The sequence below is a fragment of the Protobothrops mucrosquamatus genome, unplaced genomic scaffold (assembly GCF_001527695.2).
Source record: "Protobothrops mucrosquamatus isolate PMUCROS unplaced genomic scaffold, P.Mucros_1.0 scaffold_117, whole genome shotgun sequence".
Lineage (NCBI taxonomy): Eukaryota > Metazoa > Chordata > Lepidosauria > Squamata > Viperidae > Protobothrops > Protobothrops mucrosquamatus.
Window position 1 is genome coordinate 234,986 of NW_015386193.1, and position 16,452 is coordinate 251,437.

Below are 16,452 nucleotides of genomic sequence, written 5' to 3' on the forward strand. Positions count from 1 at the left end.
CTGCTCAAGCAACATTGCTGGTTCCCTGTGTCAGCTGTCATAAATAAAAGTGGAATGTATTGCTCTTGTTACACTTCTTTATTTTTCTCAGAGGCCATAACCATTCCTAATTCCTAGGGAGCCATGGTGGTGCAATGGCTAGAACGCAGTACTTCAGGCTAACTCACTGCTCATTCCACTATAGGCCATTAAACGCACATGACATAGGCTACTTGTGGGACTGCCTGTTTCCACAAGCCCAGCTAACTCAATATTCCAGGTTTAACTTGCTCCAGGTTCCTTCAATTAAGGATTGAAGGATGCAGTGGTTAGAATACAGTATTGCTGGCTGACTCTGCCCACTGCCAGGAATTTGATCCTGACCGGCTCAAGGTTGACTCAGCCATCCATCCTTCCGAGGTTGGTAAATTAGACCTAGATTGTTGGGGGCAATGGGATGACTCTGTAAACTGCTTAGAGAGGACTGTAAAGCACAATGAAGCAGTATATAAGTCTAAGAGCTATTGCTATTGCTAATTTCAGCCAAGTGTTACATAATGGTACTTAATGACACACAGAAGGGGCTATTCTCAAAGGCTATAACTGGTGATCCAGATGGCATGCATTGAAACCCTAGTTTTTTTAATCTTCTTCCCCCATGCAGACCTCTGGGCAGAAGCTAAGGTAGACCAGTCAGGGATGAAAGTGACCGTAGCCAATGCATTCTTTTTCTTTGCCCAGTTTCTTTAACTTATCTCTCTCCCCTCTTCTTCATCTTCCTCTCATCTTCCTTTCCTTTATTTTCCTCCCCTATTCTCTTTCTCCTGACTTAGTGGGTTGCCAAGAGAAACAATTCCAAGATATTTTGAAATGAAGCTTTAGGAGGCCCTTGCCCCTTCTAAAAATGAACAACTTCTATTAATTTGTCCACCTTATTGATTGGTATGATACTTGGAAATCTCCATTTGCTGGAATGGATAGTGGTCTGTGAAAGCAGTTTAAAAATGTCCTTGTTTAGCAAAAAGCTAGCATGACCAATTTTGTTAACACAGTTTTATTTATTTGCTTGAACACCCAGTTCATTTATTTCAATCAAAAATCTAGACTATCTAGGAAAATGATAAAAAGGACTTCATCTTCTTCTATATTAGTCAGCTGAACTTAGAATAAAAATATGATCTTACATGTGAGATAATAAGTATACAATGTATTCATCCATCACCTTATATGACAACACTGGAAATAGCTTCTGTGCAAATAAAGTGATATAGATTGGTAAACTATGTCGAAGATTATTTTTAAGCCACTTAATGGGTTCCCACTCTGTTGGCAAAGCCTTACGATAGAGTATCCAAGTGGGGGTCAATCTTTTCTCTGTGATGATGATGTTCCATAGGGAGAAAGCCACCAGGGAGAAGGCCTTCTTCTTGGTCCTGTTAGTTGTACCTTCTTAGGAGAGGAGACCTGTAGCATTCCCTGCCTCCCTGCTCTGGTGGGTCAGGCACTCATGATCCAGAAAAAAACCACACTTGTAAGCTTTGTAACCAAGTCAACAAGCAGAGAAAGGTTCAGGGGTCATAAAAAACACAGTTGTGACCAGCATGTAATCCTTTGGTTGTCATTATTATTATTTCTAGGATGGGTTCTTTTTATGCACCATGTCTTCCTGCCATCAATGTTCTCCGCCTCCATACATCTATGTACCTTCAGTGTTGGGCTGTGATGTGCTGTAATGTTCCCCATGAAAGAGTCTTCAAAGCTTCAAGATCCAATAACTTCTACATGGCGATGCTCCTGTTCATTCTATTCCTCTCGACACTGCCCGTTGTCTATACCATCGTATCCATTCCACCATCATTTGATTGTGGTCCATTCAGGTCTATTACTTCGAGTATCCTTTTCTTTATTAACTGATATGGGACTGATGAATAGATAACTAATAACATTGGGTAGATTCTTACAAGATGAATAGTTCACATCACATTATTTGAATCCAGGAGTAAAGTGGATTGAATCTTGTAACATACATGTCTGAACTACCATATTACCTTTCGTTTTCAATAGAAGATTTGTGGGTGCCTACATGGTCAGCAAAACATACCTTGATGCTTACCAGATATGTTTACAATATAAAATTCATTTCTTTTTTGGAAAGGACACCTACAAGCCAACAATCAGACAAAAATCAGAGGTAGTAGAGAGCATCCTATAGTTAGGAGATTTTGTTAGATTTGCTTTCAGGGTATTTGTGAATATCTATGTCCATATTTCACAGTTTTTATTCCAGTGCATATATTTTTCTTAAAATTACTAGTCTAATAAAGCTGAGGGTTTATGGTTGTTGATCACAAGGGCAACTGGGGTATTTCCAAACACATTTAAAAGAGCCTCAGTTACATGCTAGTTGTATTCAGTTTGCAGTATTTGTTAACTTGTTAGTGTAACCTTTTTTTAAAATTCATAACAGTTTGTATAATTGGTTATAACAAGCTATAGAAAAAATCATTACAGGAAGGGAAAGATCTGTCAAGCTGAACCCAGAGGGTTTTTCTTATGTGACATTTTCAGTGTGATACATGATTATACAATACAGACTCGTAAGCTTTTTTTTCAGTTCCAGAAAACAGAAAAGATTTAGCTTGAGAAAACAGATTACACTATATATGTTAGAATTGATAGAAGAAAAGAAGTCTTGCTTGTTGACATCATTGCTCAGTGTCAGAGAGTTAGAGGTCCCTGCCTTTCGGAACATGAAACTCTTCAAAAGGGCAGATTAATTGTATTTAAGGATTTTGACAATGTTTGAGGGCTAAAATTGGTGAAGGAGATAGAAAAGTGCAAGGTAGTCCTAGCTATGAGAATTTGTAATAATCTTTGATCTGGTGATCTGCAGAAATGCTCCATACATTTTTCATAGTCGTGTATGTGAAAGTGTGTTTATGGGCACACACCTTTGAGTCAATTTTGATTCCTGACAACTGTCTGGACCAGGGGTAGGCAACCTTGGCTCTTTTATGACTCGTGGACTTCAACTCCCAGATTCCTGAGCCAGCATGAATTCTGGGAGTTGAAGTCCACGAGTCATAAAAGAGCCGAGGTTGCCTACCCCTGGTCTGGACAAATCCCTAAAGGGCTTTTTTAAGCAAGATTTTGGAAGTGATTTGCCACTCCCTGTTTCCTAGGGCTGGGAGACTGTGACCAATAGATGGGAGCTTCACAGAGAAAAATCCAAATTGAAAATAATATCAAGAGCAAGAGCATGTAGAGTTATATATCACTTCTTAGTGCTTTACAGCTGTTTCTAAGTGGTTTACAGAGCATATTGCCCCCAACAGTCTGGGCCCTCATTTTACCGATCTTGGAAAGATGGAAGGCTGAGTCAACCTTGAGCTCCGTCAGGACAAAACTCCAAGCTACCTGCAATACTGAATTCTAACCACTGTGTTGTTCCACTTTTCACCAATAAGGAGCCTTTTTTTTTTTATCATGAGATAACGGAACAGCTTCCTTCCTGAAATTACAGTATAGGGTGTCCATAACTGGAAGTTTTTCAAACAAAGATTACCCTTTTGAAGAAATTCCTATGTAAGAAGTCTCCATGAAAGGATTCTTTCTTAATACACTCTGGAATCTGATAACCATCCAGACTGATGTAACAATATTCTTGCTATTGTTAGAAATGCTGTTTCTTTTTATTTGGTATTAATTTGAAGTCAGACAGTCTTCATCCGGTTTTTATTTACATCTCTGTGTATTTCTGTTAATAGTGGTAAAACCAGAATGTTTGAAGTCATTGGAGAAACTCTGGAGCATGACTTCCCTTCCTGGTTTCGGAAAGTTTTCAGTCTGGTCTCCAATCCTGGTGTGATCCTACCTTTCATTCTTCTGATGGTGTACGTACAACATTCCCTATCGCAATGTTTATTCAGTTTATTATATTGCTGTCCCCCCTTTCCCCCAAGAAGCTCAGTGAGCCCCCCTTTCCTATTTATCTGCACAACAGCCCTGTAAAGTGGGTAATTTTAGAGACAGAGAAAATCAGAAAGGATTTTAATCTCGGTGGGAACAATCTGTAGTTTGTGAACTCGTATATCCATTCCATTCCACACAGCCTGCTTTTTCCTCCCTTTTATAAGTCATTAAACTTTATCTTTTGAACTTGAAGATGGTTGTTATACCATTGTCATTGCCATCATCATTAACTGCCATAAAATATATACGCTTTCCCCACTTTAGGTTGAGCATCTACTATCTCAATGCTACATCGAAAGGATATCAGGCTATGAATTTGGAGCTCAAGAAGAAATTGCAAAATGTAAGAAGGCTGAAGACACCGGACTGATTTTCTTTTTGCTCGTTAGTCAGCGATTCTATCGGATTTAACTATGAGATTTTTCTTTTTATTCTTCTTTCCCAGCTATCTGAAGAAAACAAAAGGAGGAACAAACAAAAATCTCAGCAACCACAGGACAACGAAGAAGTCTCTGTTGAGACTCAGAACAATCCCAAGGGAGGCCAAGGTGAGGAACGCTTTGAAATCTCTTTTGTTCCAAAGTCCCTGCCCTTATTCTTAGTACTTTTCTTTAGAATGATTCCTTCCCTCTCATTGTTTTCCATACCTGATGAGGAAAAATCTTCCTTAGTCATCTTAAGGAATCTTGTTCTGTACATGGATGTTCTTGGTGGCTGCATGTGATCCATGGATTATGGATTGCTTCCTTATCCTTGACATTTGGATATTGAGGTCCATTTGCCTTTGATTTGGGGAAAGAGTTAATTATTTTCTTGATTGCATTTTTTTCCTGATTTATTTAGGACATGGATACCCAAACTGTATCTCTCCCTGAATCTTGGCTTCTGGAGCCATGCCAAAAGTCACATCCAATTGATCCATTCTATTCTATTCTATTCTATTCTATTCTATTCTATTCTATTCTATTCTATTCTATTCTATTCTATTCTATTCACCTCTTTATGCCTCCCACCTCACTGACTCCAGGTAGCATATACATTTAATAAATAAGAAAAAATAAATATATATAGAAATATATATAAATATGTCAGAATGGAAATTTAAGTACACAGAAGGTGGGCAATTGTGTTTAGTATATTTAATGATAATGATATTTTAATTATATTTACTTTTCATTCTGGCCTTACAGTCCCTATTATTTATCCCAGACATGACACTAAAAGGGCAAAACAGATTCTGCACCTACGATTTAGGCTGAAGCTCATTCCTTTCTTACGTTATACTATTCTTGTATACAATATTCCAGTATTCTTCATAAACTTATAAATGTCAATGTAGGCATAAAATGGTATTTTATGATAATAATACTTTTTGTTATTTTGGAGGATATTTTTCTTTTGAAATGTGGCATATAATCCTTCAAATAAGAAAGACAACATAAATCTAATAGACAAAGGAATAACTCCACATACCAGCTTTATCCATTTCTACATTAAAAATAGCTAAAATTTCTAGTGCTTCATTCTCAGCTAATGACCTCTTGTCTTGACAGAGGTGCAGATAGAAACCTACATTTTTGATTTTGAATTGATTTTACTTCAGTTATACAGCTTCGTATAATTGTGTACATTTGCTTTTCCAAAGCTAAAATAGTTTTGCTCAAATTAAATGAACTTCCATTAAACAACCAAACCTTCTCCCTTAGTTCTGATTTTCAAAGTTCATTCAAAGGAAAGACTCAGTTGGGTTTCTGATCTAAAGATAGAAGAGCAAATTGGAACTTTCAATCGGTTTTATTACTGATTGCGTTCTGAGGATGCTAACCTCACCCTGAAACCCCTCCACATATAATCTCTGGTGCATTCTAGTCCTCATGAACTTATTCCACAAAGAACCACAAGAGGATTTAGGAAGGGCTTTGGTTAGAAATTCACATTTGTGCACTGGGTTTTAAAAATCAACAATTCTCTTCCCAAAACCATTTCAGATAAAAACAAAGGAGAGAAGGAGTCCAAGAAGAAGTCACCTCAAGAGCAGGAAGAAAGATCTGCTGTAGCCAATGGAAACCTCCCCCCTCCCTGCAAAGGCCGAGGGGGTGGCCCCGCACCTCCTCCCCAGATAGCAGTGACACGAGCACCAGCACCTCGAGGCAAAAGCATGAATGGACATCCTGGAAATTCACCCAGTGGAGCTTTTCAGCCAAGGATGCCAGGACCACATCTAAATTACCAATAAGAAAAACTTCCCAGCAATATGTTTCCATATTTGTAATGCTGCAATTAAAAAATGAGTAAGAGTAATTATCTAATAATAACTAGTAGGAAGAACCGCTAAGATTGCTAAATGAACCATCACAGAATGTATCAGAAGAGATCTGCTGGATCAAGCCAGGGAGGGATCTAGTCCAGCTTTTTAAGTCATAGTCTCAATGCATTTGGGAAGCTCACAAGCCTGATTTGGAAGGTGATAATTTCTGTTTATTGCTGCTTCTCAGCAACAGTATTTAAACAATTGTTTTTCAAATTTGGCAATTTTAAGATGTGTAGATTTCCACTCCCAGAAGTCCCCACCTAGGATGGGGACCAAATGCTTATTGTGAACATGATTCTTCAATTGGACTGGGGTCTCCCTACATTGGGCTTCCGTGGATCTTTAAGCTCCAACATGGGAAACATTATGTACACCACTATATCTATGTCATATATACTTTTATCCAGCTCTATTGTGTGTCCCTTTCCCCTCTTCATTCCAAGCAAGGAACCCAAATGTGCTCATAGGAAAACAGTATATTCATTTTGTTGTTCCCTTTTTGCTCATTTTCTAGATCTATGATTTGTCTGTTTGTATGCAGTGAGCAGAAGGGACACTCCCAAGCGTTGCCTCCCCAGATTTGTGTAAGGGCGATAGTCTATGAATAGGCCTATTTTCAGTTCTCTTCCTAATGATCTCCTGGATGGGATTTGCCACTGGTAGAGAAGTTCCCTGTTGGGCTGATATTTTTATTTCAAGATTTCATCATGTCTGCATCATATCTCCCTTTCCTGCTCAGTCACTGCCAGTTTGGATTCCACTATGTACAGGTAGTCCTCAGCTTATGACCATTTGTTTAATGACTGTTCAAAGTTATGATGGCATGGCTGGTTCTTGCACTTATGACTGTTGCAGTATACCCCTATAATCTGGTTGTTTGACAACTGGCATGTTTTTATGATAGTTGCAGCATCCTGGGCCATGTAATTGCTATTTGTGACCTTCCTAGCTGGCTTTTGACAAGCAAAGTCAATAGGGAAAGCTGGATTTGCTTTAACAACTGCAAAGATTCATTTAACTGTTTCACTTACCAACCATGAGAAAAAAAGGTCATAAAATCAGGGGTGATTCACTTTACAGCCACCTTGCTTAATAACAGAAATTCTGGTCTCAATTGCGGTTGTAATGGAGGACTACCTGCATAGGGAAGGTCACCATGTTTGCAACCCCGTGGATCAGTTTATAAAACCCTGGTCTGCGTTTGCCATTTTGAAGTCCGGTCACACAGTTTAGAGTGATTCTTTCAGCATTCTTTATAACCCATTTTGATTTTATAGCCCCGAACAGCTTGGTCTCCAGAAACTTGATCTCTTCACTGCCCATCCCAATGCTAGCTCATGTGTGTTAAAATATCCAAGTTGTGTAGTGTTGGTGGTTCCACTGGAAGACTGATGAAGAGGAATCAGATAACGATATGTATCTTTTCCCATTAGTGCATGGGCATAGAACTCTCTATAGATTTATATTTTCAAGTAATGATTCAGTGTATAATGCCGAATTAAGCAAGCATTCATTTCAGTCACTAAAGGGTTATACTTGGGCCATGTTTTGTTTCTGACCAGCACCTGTGCAGAATAGGGTGATCTTTTCCATCTTCATTTCAATTAACCTTGAGAAGCAGATAGTTCTCGACTCTGTCTCATCACCACTTGGTATAAACAAAGACTTCTTAGCCTTCATGGTCTCATTCTTATCAGAAATCTTCAACCTTAAACCTTGATCGTCTCATTCTAGAAGGAGGGCAAAGCATTCCAAGATAAGATAGCTTGTCCTCTCCTCCGTTGTAAACTTCAGTGAGATGAGACCATTGCAAAGCTGGTATGCTTAATTATGGATCAGAACCTATGCAGACATTACTTGGCTGGCGAACTGTTGAGTTGTAAACTTTCATCCATACAAACAAAAGTGTCTGAACCTGGAAGTTGGAAGAAGGTGGAAAAGGGTTAGCTTCTGGTGTGTGGTGCATCAGCAACTAACCCTTTCCCACCTTCTCCTGACTTCTGGGACTTTCAAGGCTGGAGTTATGGGCACTACTGTGTTTCCCCAAAAATAAGGCCTACCCTAAAAATAAGCCCTAGCTTGATTTTGGGGTGTGTGTGTGAGCCTAATATAAGCCCTACCCCCAAAATAAGCCCTAGTTTTAGGGTGAGGCGCACACCTAAAAATCAAGCTAGGGCAGGGGGGTGGAGCTGCCCCACTCACTCTGCACCCGCTTACCTTGCAGCCTCACTGGCCCACTTATTTTGAGGCGTCTTCTGCAGCCAGGCCTGCATTTCTCAGTCACAGGCCTTTCCGGAAGGCCTCTGCAGCTGAGAACCAAGCTATGGATCGAATCCACTGCTCGGTTCTGCAAGACCTCTGCAGCCAAGAACCGATCTATGGATTGAATCCACAGCTTGGTACTCGGCTGCAGAGGCCTTCCGGAAAGGCTTGTCTACGAAATGCAGGCCGGAATGCAGCTGCAGAATGAAGCTGCTCCTTCGGCCGCAGAAGTGGACCTGCTGGTGAGCATAAAAGACACCCCCCGAAAATAAGACCTGGTGCCTCTTTTGGAGGCAAAAAAAAAGTCCCAGTCTTATTTTCAGGGAAACATGGTGTTGCCATGTCTGTAAGGTAACAACTGTACTGCACATATTTTTTATGCTTGCTGGACTGGCAAACAAAACAGGCTTACGAATATAACCTATTCATACGTAGAGCATTGTCTGTATAAGCTAGTCAAAAACCTCCACGAGATGAAACTTCAATGATGTCCTAACTGGGAGGGTGCTGAGTGTTTGCTGGCTTTCAAAGTGTCTGCTTGCCGTCATCTTTTTGGGGTTCCCTGACTTGAAAAAGCGGCACAAAGCCGTTCTTTCTTTGTTTTCTCGTTTTATTAAACATGGGTCGTGCAGCAAACAGAAACAGCACTCTACATTTTTAGAAACAATCTGGATGGTGCATGACTTCTTGAGTCTGAAATACATGCAAACCAAGCTTACCAAAAAAGGATAAAGACTTTTTATTTTGCTTTTCAGAGAATTGGCTTCAAAACTAGGTTTATGAACAGAGAGGATTTTTGACTCCTGAAGTTCCTTTCTTCCAAGTATCATCTCCTGCACTATATTGAATCCAGAAAATCCTCCCAAGTTTCGAAAGGAAAAAAGGGGGGGGGGAGGGGGGAGCCCCAGTAGAAAAAGAAAAAGAAAAATTGAAACCCATGTCAATTTCATCAAAACTTTGCAAAATATTGTTAGTCTTTCAAGATAGATCAGGCTGAGTAACCTGTACAGTACAGTAGTACTTTTATTGTACAGTTATTATAATATAACTTTGCAAGGTTGAATGTGTTCTCTCTCCATCCCTTTATCTCCATGTGAAGTAGGGAAGAGCTTGTCTGTTTACTCACATTCCTTTCTTGGCTTCAACTCAGGCTACTTTTATCTGGCGGGTGTCTTGGTAGTAGCTTTTCCTTCTGTCCATCAAGGCCATTCCTTCTTCCCTTTGCACCAGCCCTTTGGTTCCTTTTCACAATATCTCTTTGTGCAGGCAACAGGAGCTAACTATATCTTCTCTCCCCAGAATCTTCTGCCTGTAGAGACAACTGTAACTTGATAAACTGCCCAGGAAATACAATTAGTGAGCAAAGGAAAGCTGTTATTATCTAAGGCATAAATTACCTAATAAATTAAAAATGAATGGGTCACAGGGGAGAGCTCGAGTAATCAGAGGCATTCTATATAGCTAAGAACTCCTGACAATGAGATTCTCATTTTCTTGCATTGTCATCTTCTGCAATATCAGCCGGGATATCAATATGTGATACCCCCAGATGGTATCCAAGGCTCCCCCTATTTTCTTTTTCTTTTTTCTTTTAAAATAATCTGTACATGCATGCCCAGGAAAGAGGCTTTTCAATGAATGGGGATCACACCACCAAAGTGGATTGCTGCAATCTGCTCTTGGAGTGGCGGGCCTTGAAGATGGTGCTAATGGTGTAACTGTCTTCAAGGAAGTGTCACATAGATAAGATAATCTTTATTGTCATTTTTTTTACTGTGGGCACAACGGCACACATCAAAAATGAAATTTAGTTGCCCACTCTCACAGTGAAACACATACACAACACACACCTAAACATACTATGTACAACATATGTATAGACCCACACCCCTACATATACATAACAAACAAATATTAAATACTGTCCATCTTGAATATATAACGGAAGAAGGAAGCTTGAGAGTTCACAAGGTTAATGCTGTATGGAATGAAACTATGGCTGAATCTGGATGTTCTGCTACGGATACCATGAAGCCTCCTCCCAGAAGGTAACAAGGAAAACAGGTCGTGAAGAGGATGTGTAGTGTCCCAGATAATATTATGGACCCTGCTCAAGCAACGCTTCTGTGCTATAACCTGGATGGGAGGGAGGGAGCTGCCAATGATCTTTTCGGCCATCCTCACCACTCTGCATTGCCTTCTTGTCTGAAGCAGTGATGCTTCCAAACCAGACTGTGATGCTGTATGACAGGATGCTCTCGATCGTCCCCCTGTAGAAAGTGGTCAGGACAGGGGAAGAAAGATGTGCTTTTCTCATGCAACGCAGAAAATGCAGGTGCTGCTGAGCCCGCTTCACCAGTTTCTCACCCAGAAATTTGATGCTGGTAACCATCTCCACAGGTGAATCATTAATGCACAGAGAAGTGTGGCTGTGCCTGCCTTTTCTGAAATCAACAATGATCTCTTTGGTTTTTCCAGTATTTAAAACTAGGCTGTTTTCCTTTCCAGTTCACCAACCCCTCAACCTCTTTCCAGTAAGCTTCCACCTTGTCATCCTGAATAAGGCTGATTCTGAATCAGCTGTACTGGTTACCAATGACTTTCTTGGTCCAGTTCAAGGTGCTTAAGTGGGTTGGGCATAGATTAGTTTTAAACAGGTTTTAAGAATTGAGCCTAAAAGGAGCCATATTTGGCCTTCAGAATATTCATTGTATGAAAATTAGCAAGCAGTTAAAAAGCCAGAAATAGGAGTGGATGGCATACAGTTTTTTTAAAAAAATTAATAGCAAATGAACACATACAAATAAGAAAGTTTGTTTTGGTCTGAAAAAATATTTTTTCTTCCTTGTCCTTTTGATTTAATTCAGAAATAAAAAATAACGCATATAAAAGTATTCCTAGAAATTAAGAAAATCAGGGGATTCATGTTTTATTGAGACATGTATTGTTCTGTATGTAATAGAAACATGATACCAGCAGAGGGCAGAGCTCTCTTGCTGTGGCTCAAGAAAACTTAAACCTTTTAATAAAATGTGTTGGTCAAAAAAATCTGCTTCTGATTTTATGCCAACTTAGACTAATACAATTATCACTAATAAAACTATATGGCTTTGAATAAATGTACAACTCTTGCTGTCTGCGGATGTGCCTGCAGGCCAACGCAGGAGGGTATGGGATAGGTTCAATTTTTTTTTAAATGGCATTGAGCCACTCCTCTCCAGCCTACCACCAATGTGTCTTAAAACAGTGGTTGTCAACATAGCAACTTTAAGAAGTGTGGACTTTGACTTCCAGATTTCCCCAGCAGCATGCTACAAGGAGAATTTGGGGAGCTGAAGTCCACAAGTCTTAAAGTTCTTATGGTTAAGAAACACTGTCTTAAATCACTAAATGCCTAGCTCTTCATCTCATACTATTCACCAGTATATAGCACAGTACATTATTCACCAATATACAATGCAGTATAAGGAAGCCAGGATTTTTTCTTCAATATTCTTGGGACAGGCTATTTCAACCTGGGTTTATATAATTGCTTTGGGAACAAACAAGCAGATCAAGGGCCAAAGCCTCTCCTCCCTGCCAAAAGACAGTATTCCCAGAGACCCTCTTAAGAGAGTTCTGCAACCCCTGGGCCACAGCTGTGGTCTATCTGGACCCAGGCTGCGCAAGTAGCAGGTGAGTGTGCTCATGCACGCACCTCCACTTTCACGGAACCGTCCCCTCTGCCTCACTCCCTGTGGCCACCGCCAGTCTGCAAAGCTGGAAATTTTGGGAACCACTGCCCTAAAGGTTATCACCAAATTGCATTACATTGAAGAAAAATAAGGAAAATCATTATGCACATAAGGAATAAAATAGTTACAAATGAAGGCAAATACACGTATCCCAGGATAATGTCGCAGGATCCAATCTTGGTCGGTTTAATCTTCTGAATTTTTGGACTCATGCTGGAGCGCATTCTTGGAGAATTTCTTTCTATCAGACTGTGTGGGTTAACACATTCCCTACACATTCCAGTAGAAAGAAGTTCCCTAAGGATGGGCTCCAGCACAAATCTGAAAGCTCAGAAGACTAAACCTCTAGTCCTGGTGACTGACCGAGATTGGATCCTGCAATAAAATAGTTCTTTTACTATAATGGCGAATATCTGTCGCTCGGGCGTAGGATGAGGGTGAAGGTTCATTCTCCCAGCTTGCGGCTTGGTTTCTGAATGTTTTGTTACCAGGCTAGGTAGTGAAATGCTGAAGATGTTACCTAGCCTGGTAATGAAACGTTCGAAAACCAAGCCACAAGCTTGGAGAACGAACTTTCACCCTCACAGTTCTTTTACCTTGAGTTGATTTAATTTAATCTGTTCATTTGCTGCTTTGTTTTACAGTCGTCCAGTGATCATCTGTCAGTTTGCAGCTGAGGTAGGGTAAGTGTAGTGAAGTCTGGAGAGATGCTGATGAAAATACAGACTGCAGATGCAAATGGTTGCAGACTGCAGAGAAGCATTGATACCATTAAGGATTAGCCTGAACATTAGCTATTCCCTGGGTGAAATAGTTTCCTGGTGAATTTAAACCCCTAAAAAAATTCTTCTCACTCTGTTATTTCCTTTTCTGTCTAGTTATTCCTTCCTTTGGCAATTTCCCCATTTTTTCCTCTTTCTTTTGCTTCCCATTTCCAACACTCATTCTTTCCATCTTCTTTTCTTCTTCTGGTCCTCCTTTTTTGCTTTGTCTGCTGGAAGAAGAAATGTCTCTATATAAGTACTTCTTAACTGTTGCAAGAGTGGCTTGTGTAGTATAGAGTGAGGCATGGGAATTTAATTAATTTCTTTAAAATGGGCACAATGTTTTACAGGTTGTTTTTAATTCCAATAGATATTTTTATTAGGGAGAAAGAAATTTCCAAGGCTGGTTCCATTGATTGGGTTTAGCTAGGATTGGCAACTTTCAACTGAAAAGTTGGGAAGTGGTCATTGCATAGAATTTATGTCTGTGTTTAAAAAAAAATGTCTTGAGGGTGGGGGGATATTCTTAAATGCATAATTCATAACAGCAACCAAATCCCTATCACTATGTAATGAATTAAAATTAAACAGATGTTTTCTGTTTACGGATACGATGCCTTAAACAATGGAGATTTTTAGTTTTAAATATTTAACTTATTCCTGGATTTTTTTCAGTTCACAGGTTCTTATCTTTGCAAAATCTCACATTTTGGCCTTCTGTTTTGTTATACATTTGCCAGGTGTCTGGTTCAGTGTTGTGATTAAATGTGTCACCTTCAAAATAAATAATTTTAGGCCCATCCAAAGTTTACTGTTTTAAGAAGTGTGGGGCTGATGAGTTTAAAGCAAGAGAAACACTATGCATTTTTCTTGTCTGCCATTTTTTCCCTCAGATCACTTTAACCGGTGCAGTGCCAAATAATTTTAGGGAATTCCTGTAAAGACAAAGTTAAAGTCTATGTTTATTGGCCATAGAGTAGCATTTATAGAATGGGTTCTTTAGATATCAACGGCTAAAGACACTGAGCTTGTCATCTGGAGAGCTGACAGTCCAGGTTCAAGACCCAAGCTCCGTGCAACAGGGTGAGCTTCTGTTACTTGTTCCAGCTCCTGCCCACCTAGCAGTTCAAAGATATGCAAATGTGGGTAGATTAATAGGTATCATTTTGGTAGGAAGGTAACCTTTGGGGTATAGCCATGCTGGCCACATGACCACAGAAAGGTCTTCGGACAACGCTCGGTCAAGAAACGGCGATGAGCACTTTGCCCTAGACTTGAACAAAAACTGACAGAGAAACCTTTACTTTTTTATATTCATTCAAATCTCCAAAAGCCTGCATTCAAGAGAAGCCCAGACATCTAGGCTGACCATCTGGCCAAAGGGTTTTTCCCCATTGCTGAATTAAAGTAACCTGTGTAAAGTTAGTTAGACCATTGCTCATACCTAGCTGCCTATATCGCTTCTGTCTTGTCAGAGAGAGACTGGCCAAGTCAGGTGGAGGAGTCAAATGGGAAATTAGCCTGGAATCCTTACATACAAAAGGGCAAAGTTTGACCCTTCTTTGAATGCTCTTGAAACTTATCTAGTCTGGTCCGGGTACAGACTGTTAGTCTGGGAAGTTTCCAGTGAAATAGGCATGAGCTAATAAGATTCTTCATGTGTTGATCTGGTTGTTCACACTTGACATATCTCCAGTTACAGCTGGAAGACCTAACAGATTTTATATATCTTGACTAACTTCCAACAGAACGTGCTGGATTCCAAATTACAAAATACCAATCCTATTTTTTTTTAATATCACCACTATGATGGTGGCCTTTGTAATGTCTCTTCTACCATCCCCAACTATTATTACAAGATTCTCTCTGCTCCACATTCTAAGAGTATGGTGAGATTTGAGACTCTACCCTTGAAGAATACCATGGTTTATGCAGGGAGGTTGAAGGTCAGACAACTGTGCATCTTCGGTTGAGTTGCCCACTATATATTACCTGGTATACAGAGTTGATTTCTTTTCTTGTTAGCAGATGCCTTGGTGGGCACCAATTAGAAACATGTATTCTTTATTAAGGGAGCAGCCTAGCAAAATCTCTGGGAAACTCTCAAAATTTTGCTCTATTGCAATGTCTGTTAGAAGTTGTTGAATCTGATCTAAGAACAAATTTCAACATACAAAGATTTATGAAGTTGGATGGCTGACAAAAGATGTGTGCTTTCATAAGCTTGTTTTCACATTTTTTATTTCCATTTTTATTTATTTTTGATCACATTTATATAGCTCGCCATTTTATCAAAGGTGACTCTGAGTGGTGCACAACAATAGACAAAACAGCCAATACAAAAGCAGATTAAAATATAAAAAAAACACAGTAATGCATATCGTAAAATCAAAAATACTAACTCTAGGTGAAGGGAGGATAAAAATGATCCCCTCGGCAATGGAGATATCGAGATAAATCTCTGGTTCCCTGGCAGCCCCAGGCCTGGTACCATCTTGAGGCCCTTTCAGAAAATCCAAAGGGATGGGCTAATCTAATTTCAGGGGGGAAAAGGTTCCATAAGGCAGGCCCCTTAGGCAGCAAAGAAAGCACATCTCCTAGGACCCACCAATGTAGGTTCCTAGCCAATGGTACCTACAACGTGCTTTCTATGCGAGATCTAATAGTGAGTTAATGTAACCGAAGAGAGATGGTCCCTCAGACAGCCTGGTCCCATGCCAGGAAGGGTTTTAAAGGTTAAAAACAGTACTGCGAATTGGAACTGGAAGCAAACTGGCAACTAATGCAGCTCAGTGTAACGTGTGCTGCTCTAAGAGCAAACGTAACTGCCTGTGCCTCAGTATTCTGTACCAGATGAAGCTTCAGAATACTCTTCAAGGGTATCCCTAGGTAGAGAACATTGCAGTAATGCAATCTGGAGGTGATAAGGGCATGAATTACTGTAAGCAGAGCCTGCAGATTCAGGAATAGGTGCAAATAGCACACAAGGCAAAGTTCTACAAAGGCCCTCTTAGCCACAACTACTATTTGCTCATCAAGCATAAGTAAGTCTATCAAGATCCTCAGATGAAACACTGGGTCTGTCTGGGAGGGCAGCTCCACCCAGCACCAAGGATGGCATGGTCTTGGAATCATTGGGACACTCAGTCTTACCAAGGTTTAGCTGAAGCCTGTTGTACCCCATCCAGATCCTCACAGCCTCCAGGCACCAGAATAAGATATTTGTGGTGTTGCCTCAAAGCTCAGGTACCCTGAGTTTGGCATGGAGCTGATATAAACTTTATCCCTGAATTTAAGCCAGATATCTTTTTACATTTGCAAATGGGGCTTCTTTGCCCACCTGAAAATACGAATCATCAATTCAGTCAAAGTAAAAAGCATTTACAGTATTTTGGGCTGGGTGGTCAAATTTTTTTTTTTTTTATAAACA

At 40.0% G+C, this 16,452-nt stretch overlaps 1 protein-coding gene across 1 annotated transcript in view; it reads left to right on the forward strand.

Moving 5' to 3' along the window:
* Window positions 1-6,187, forward strand: part of TMC1 (transmembrane channel like 1) — a 48,532-nt gene extending 42,345 nt beyond the window's left edge. The window contains exons 16-20 of the mRNA XM_015816689.1: window positions 1,617-1,856; window positions 3,747-3,872; window positions 4,216-4,294; window positions 4,397-4,499; window positions 5,940-6,187. Of these exons, the coding sequence (XP_015672175.1) occupies window positions 1,617-1,856; window positions 3,747-3,872; window positions 4,216-4,294; window positions 4,397-4,499; window positions 5,940-6,187 (796 nt within the window). The remainder of the gene's footprint in view (window positions 1-1,616; window positions 1,857-3,746; window positions 3,873-4,215; window positions 4,295-4,396; window positions 4,500-5,939) is intronic.
* Window positions 6,188-16,452: the final 10,265 nt, after the last annotated feature.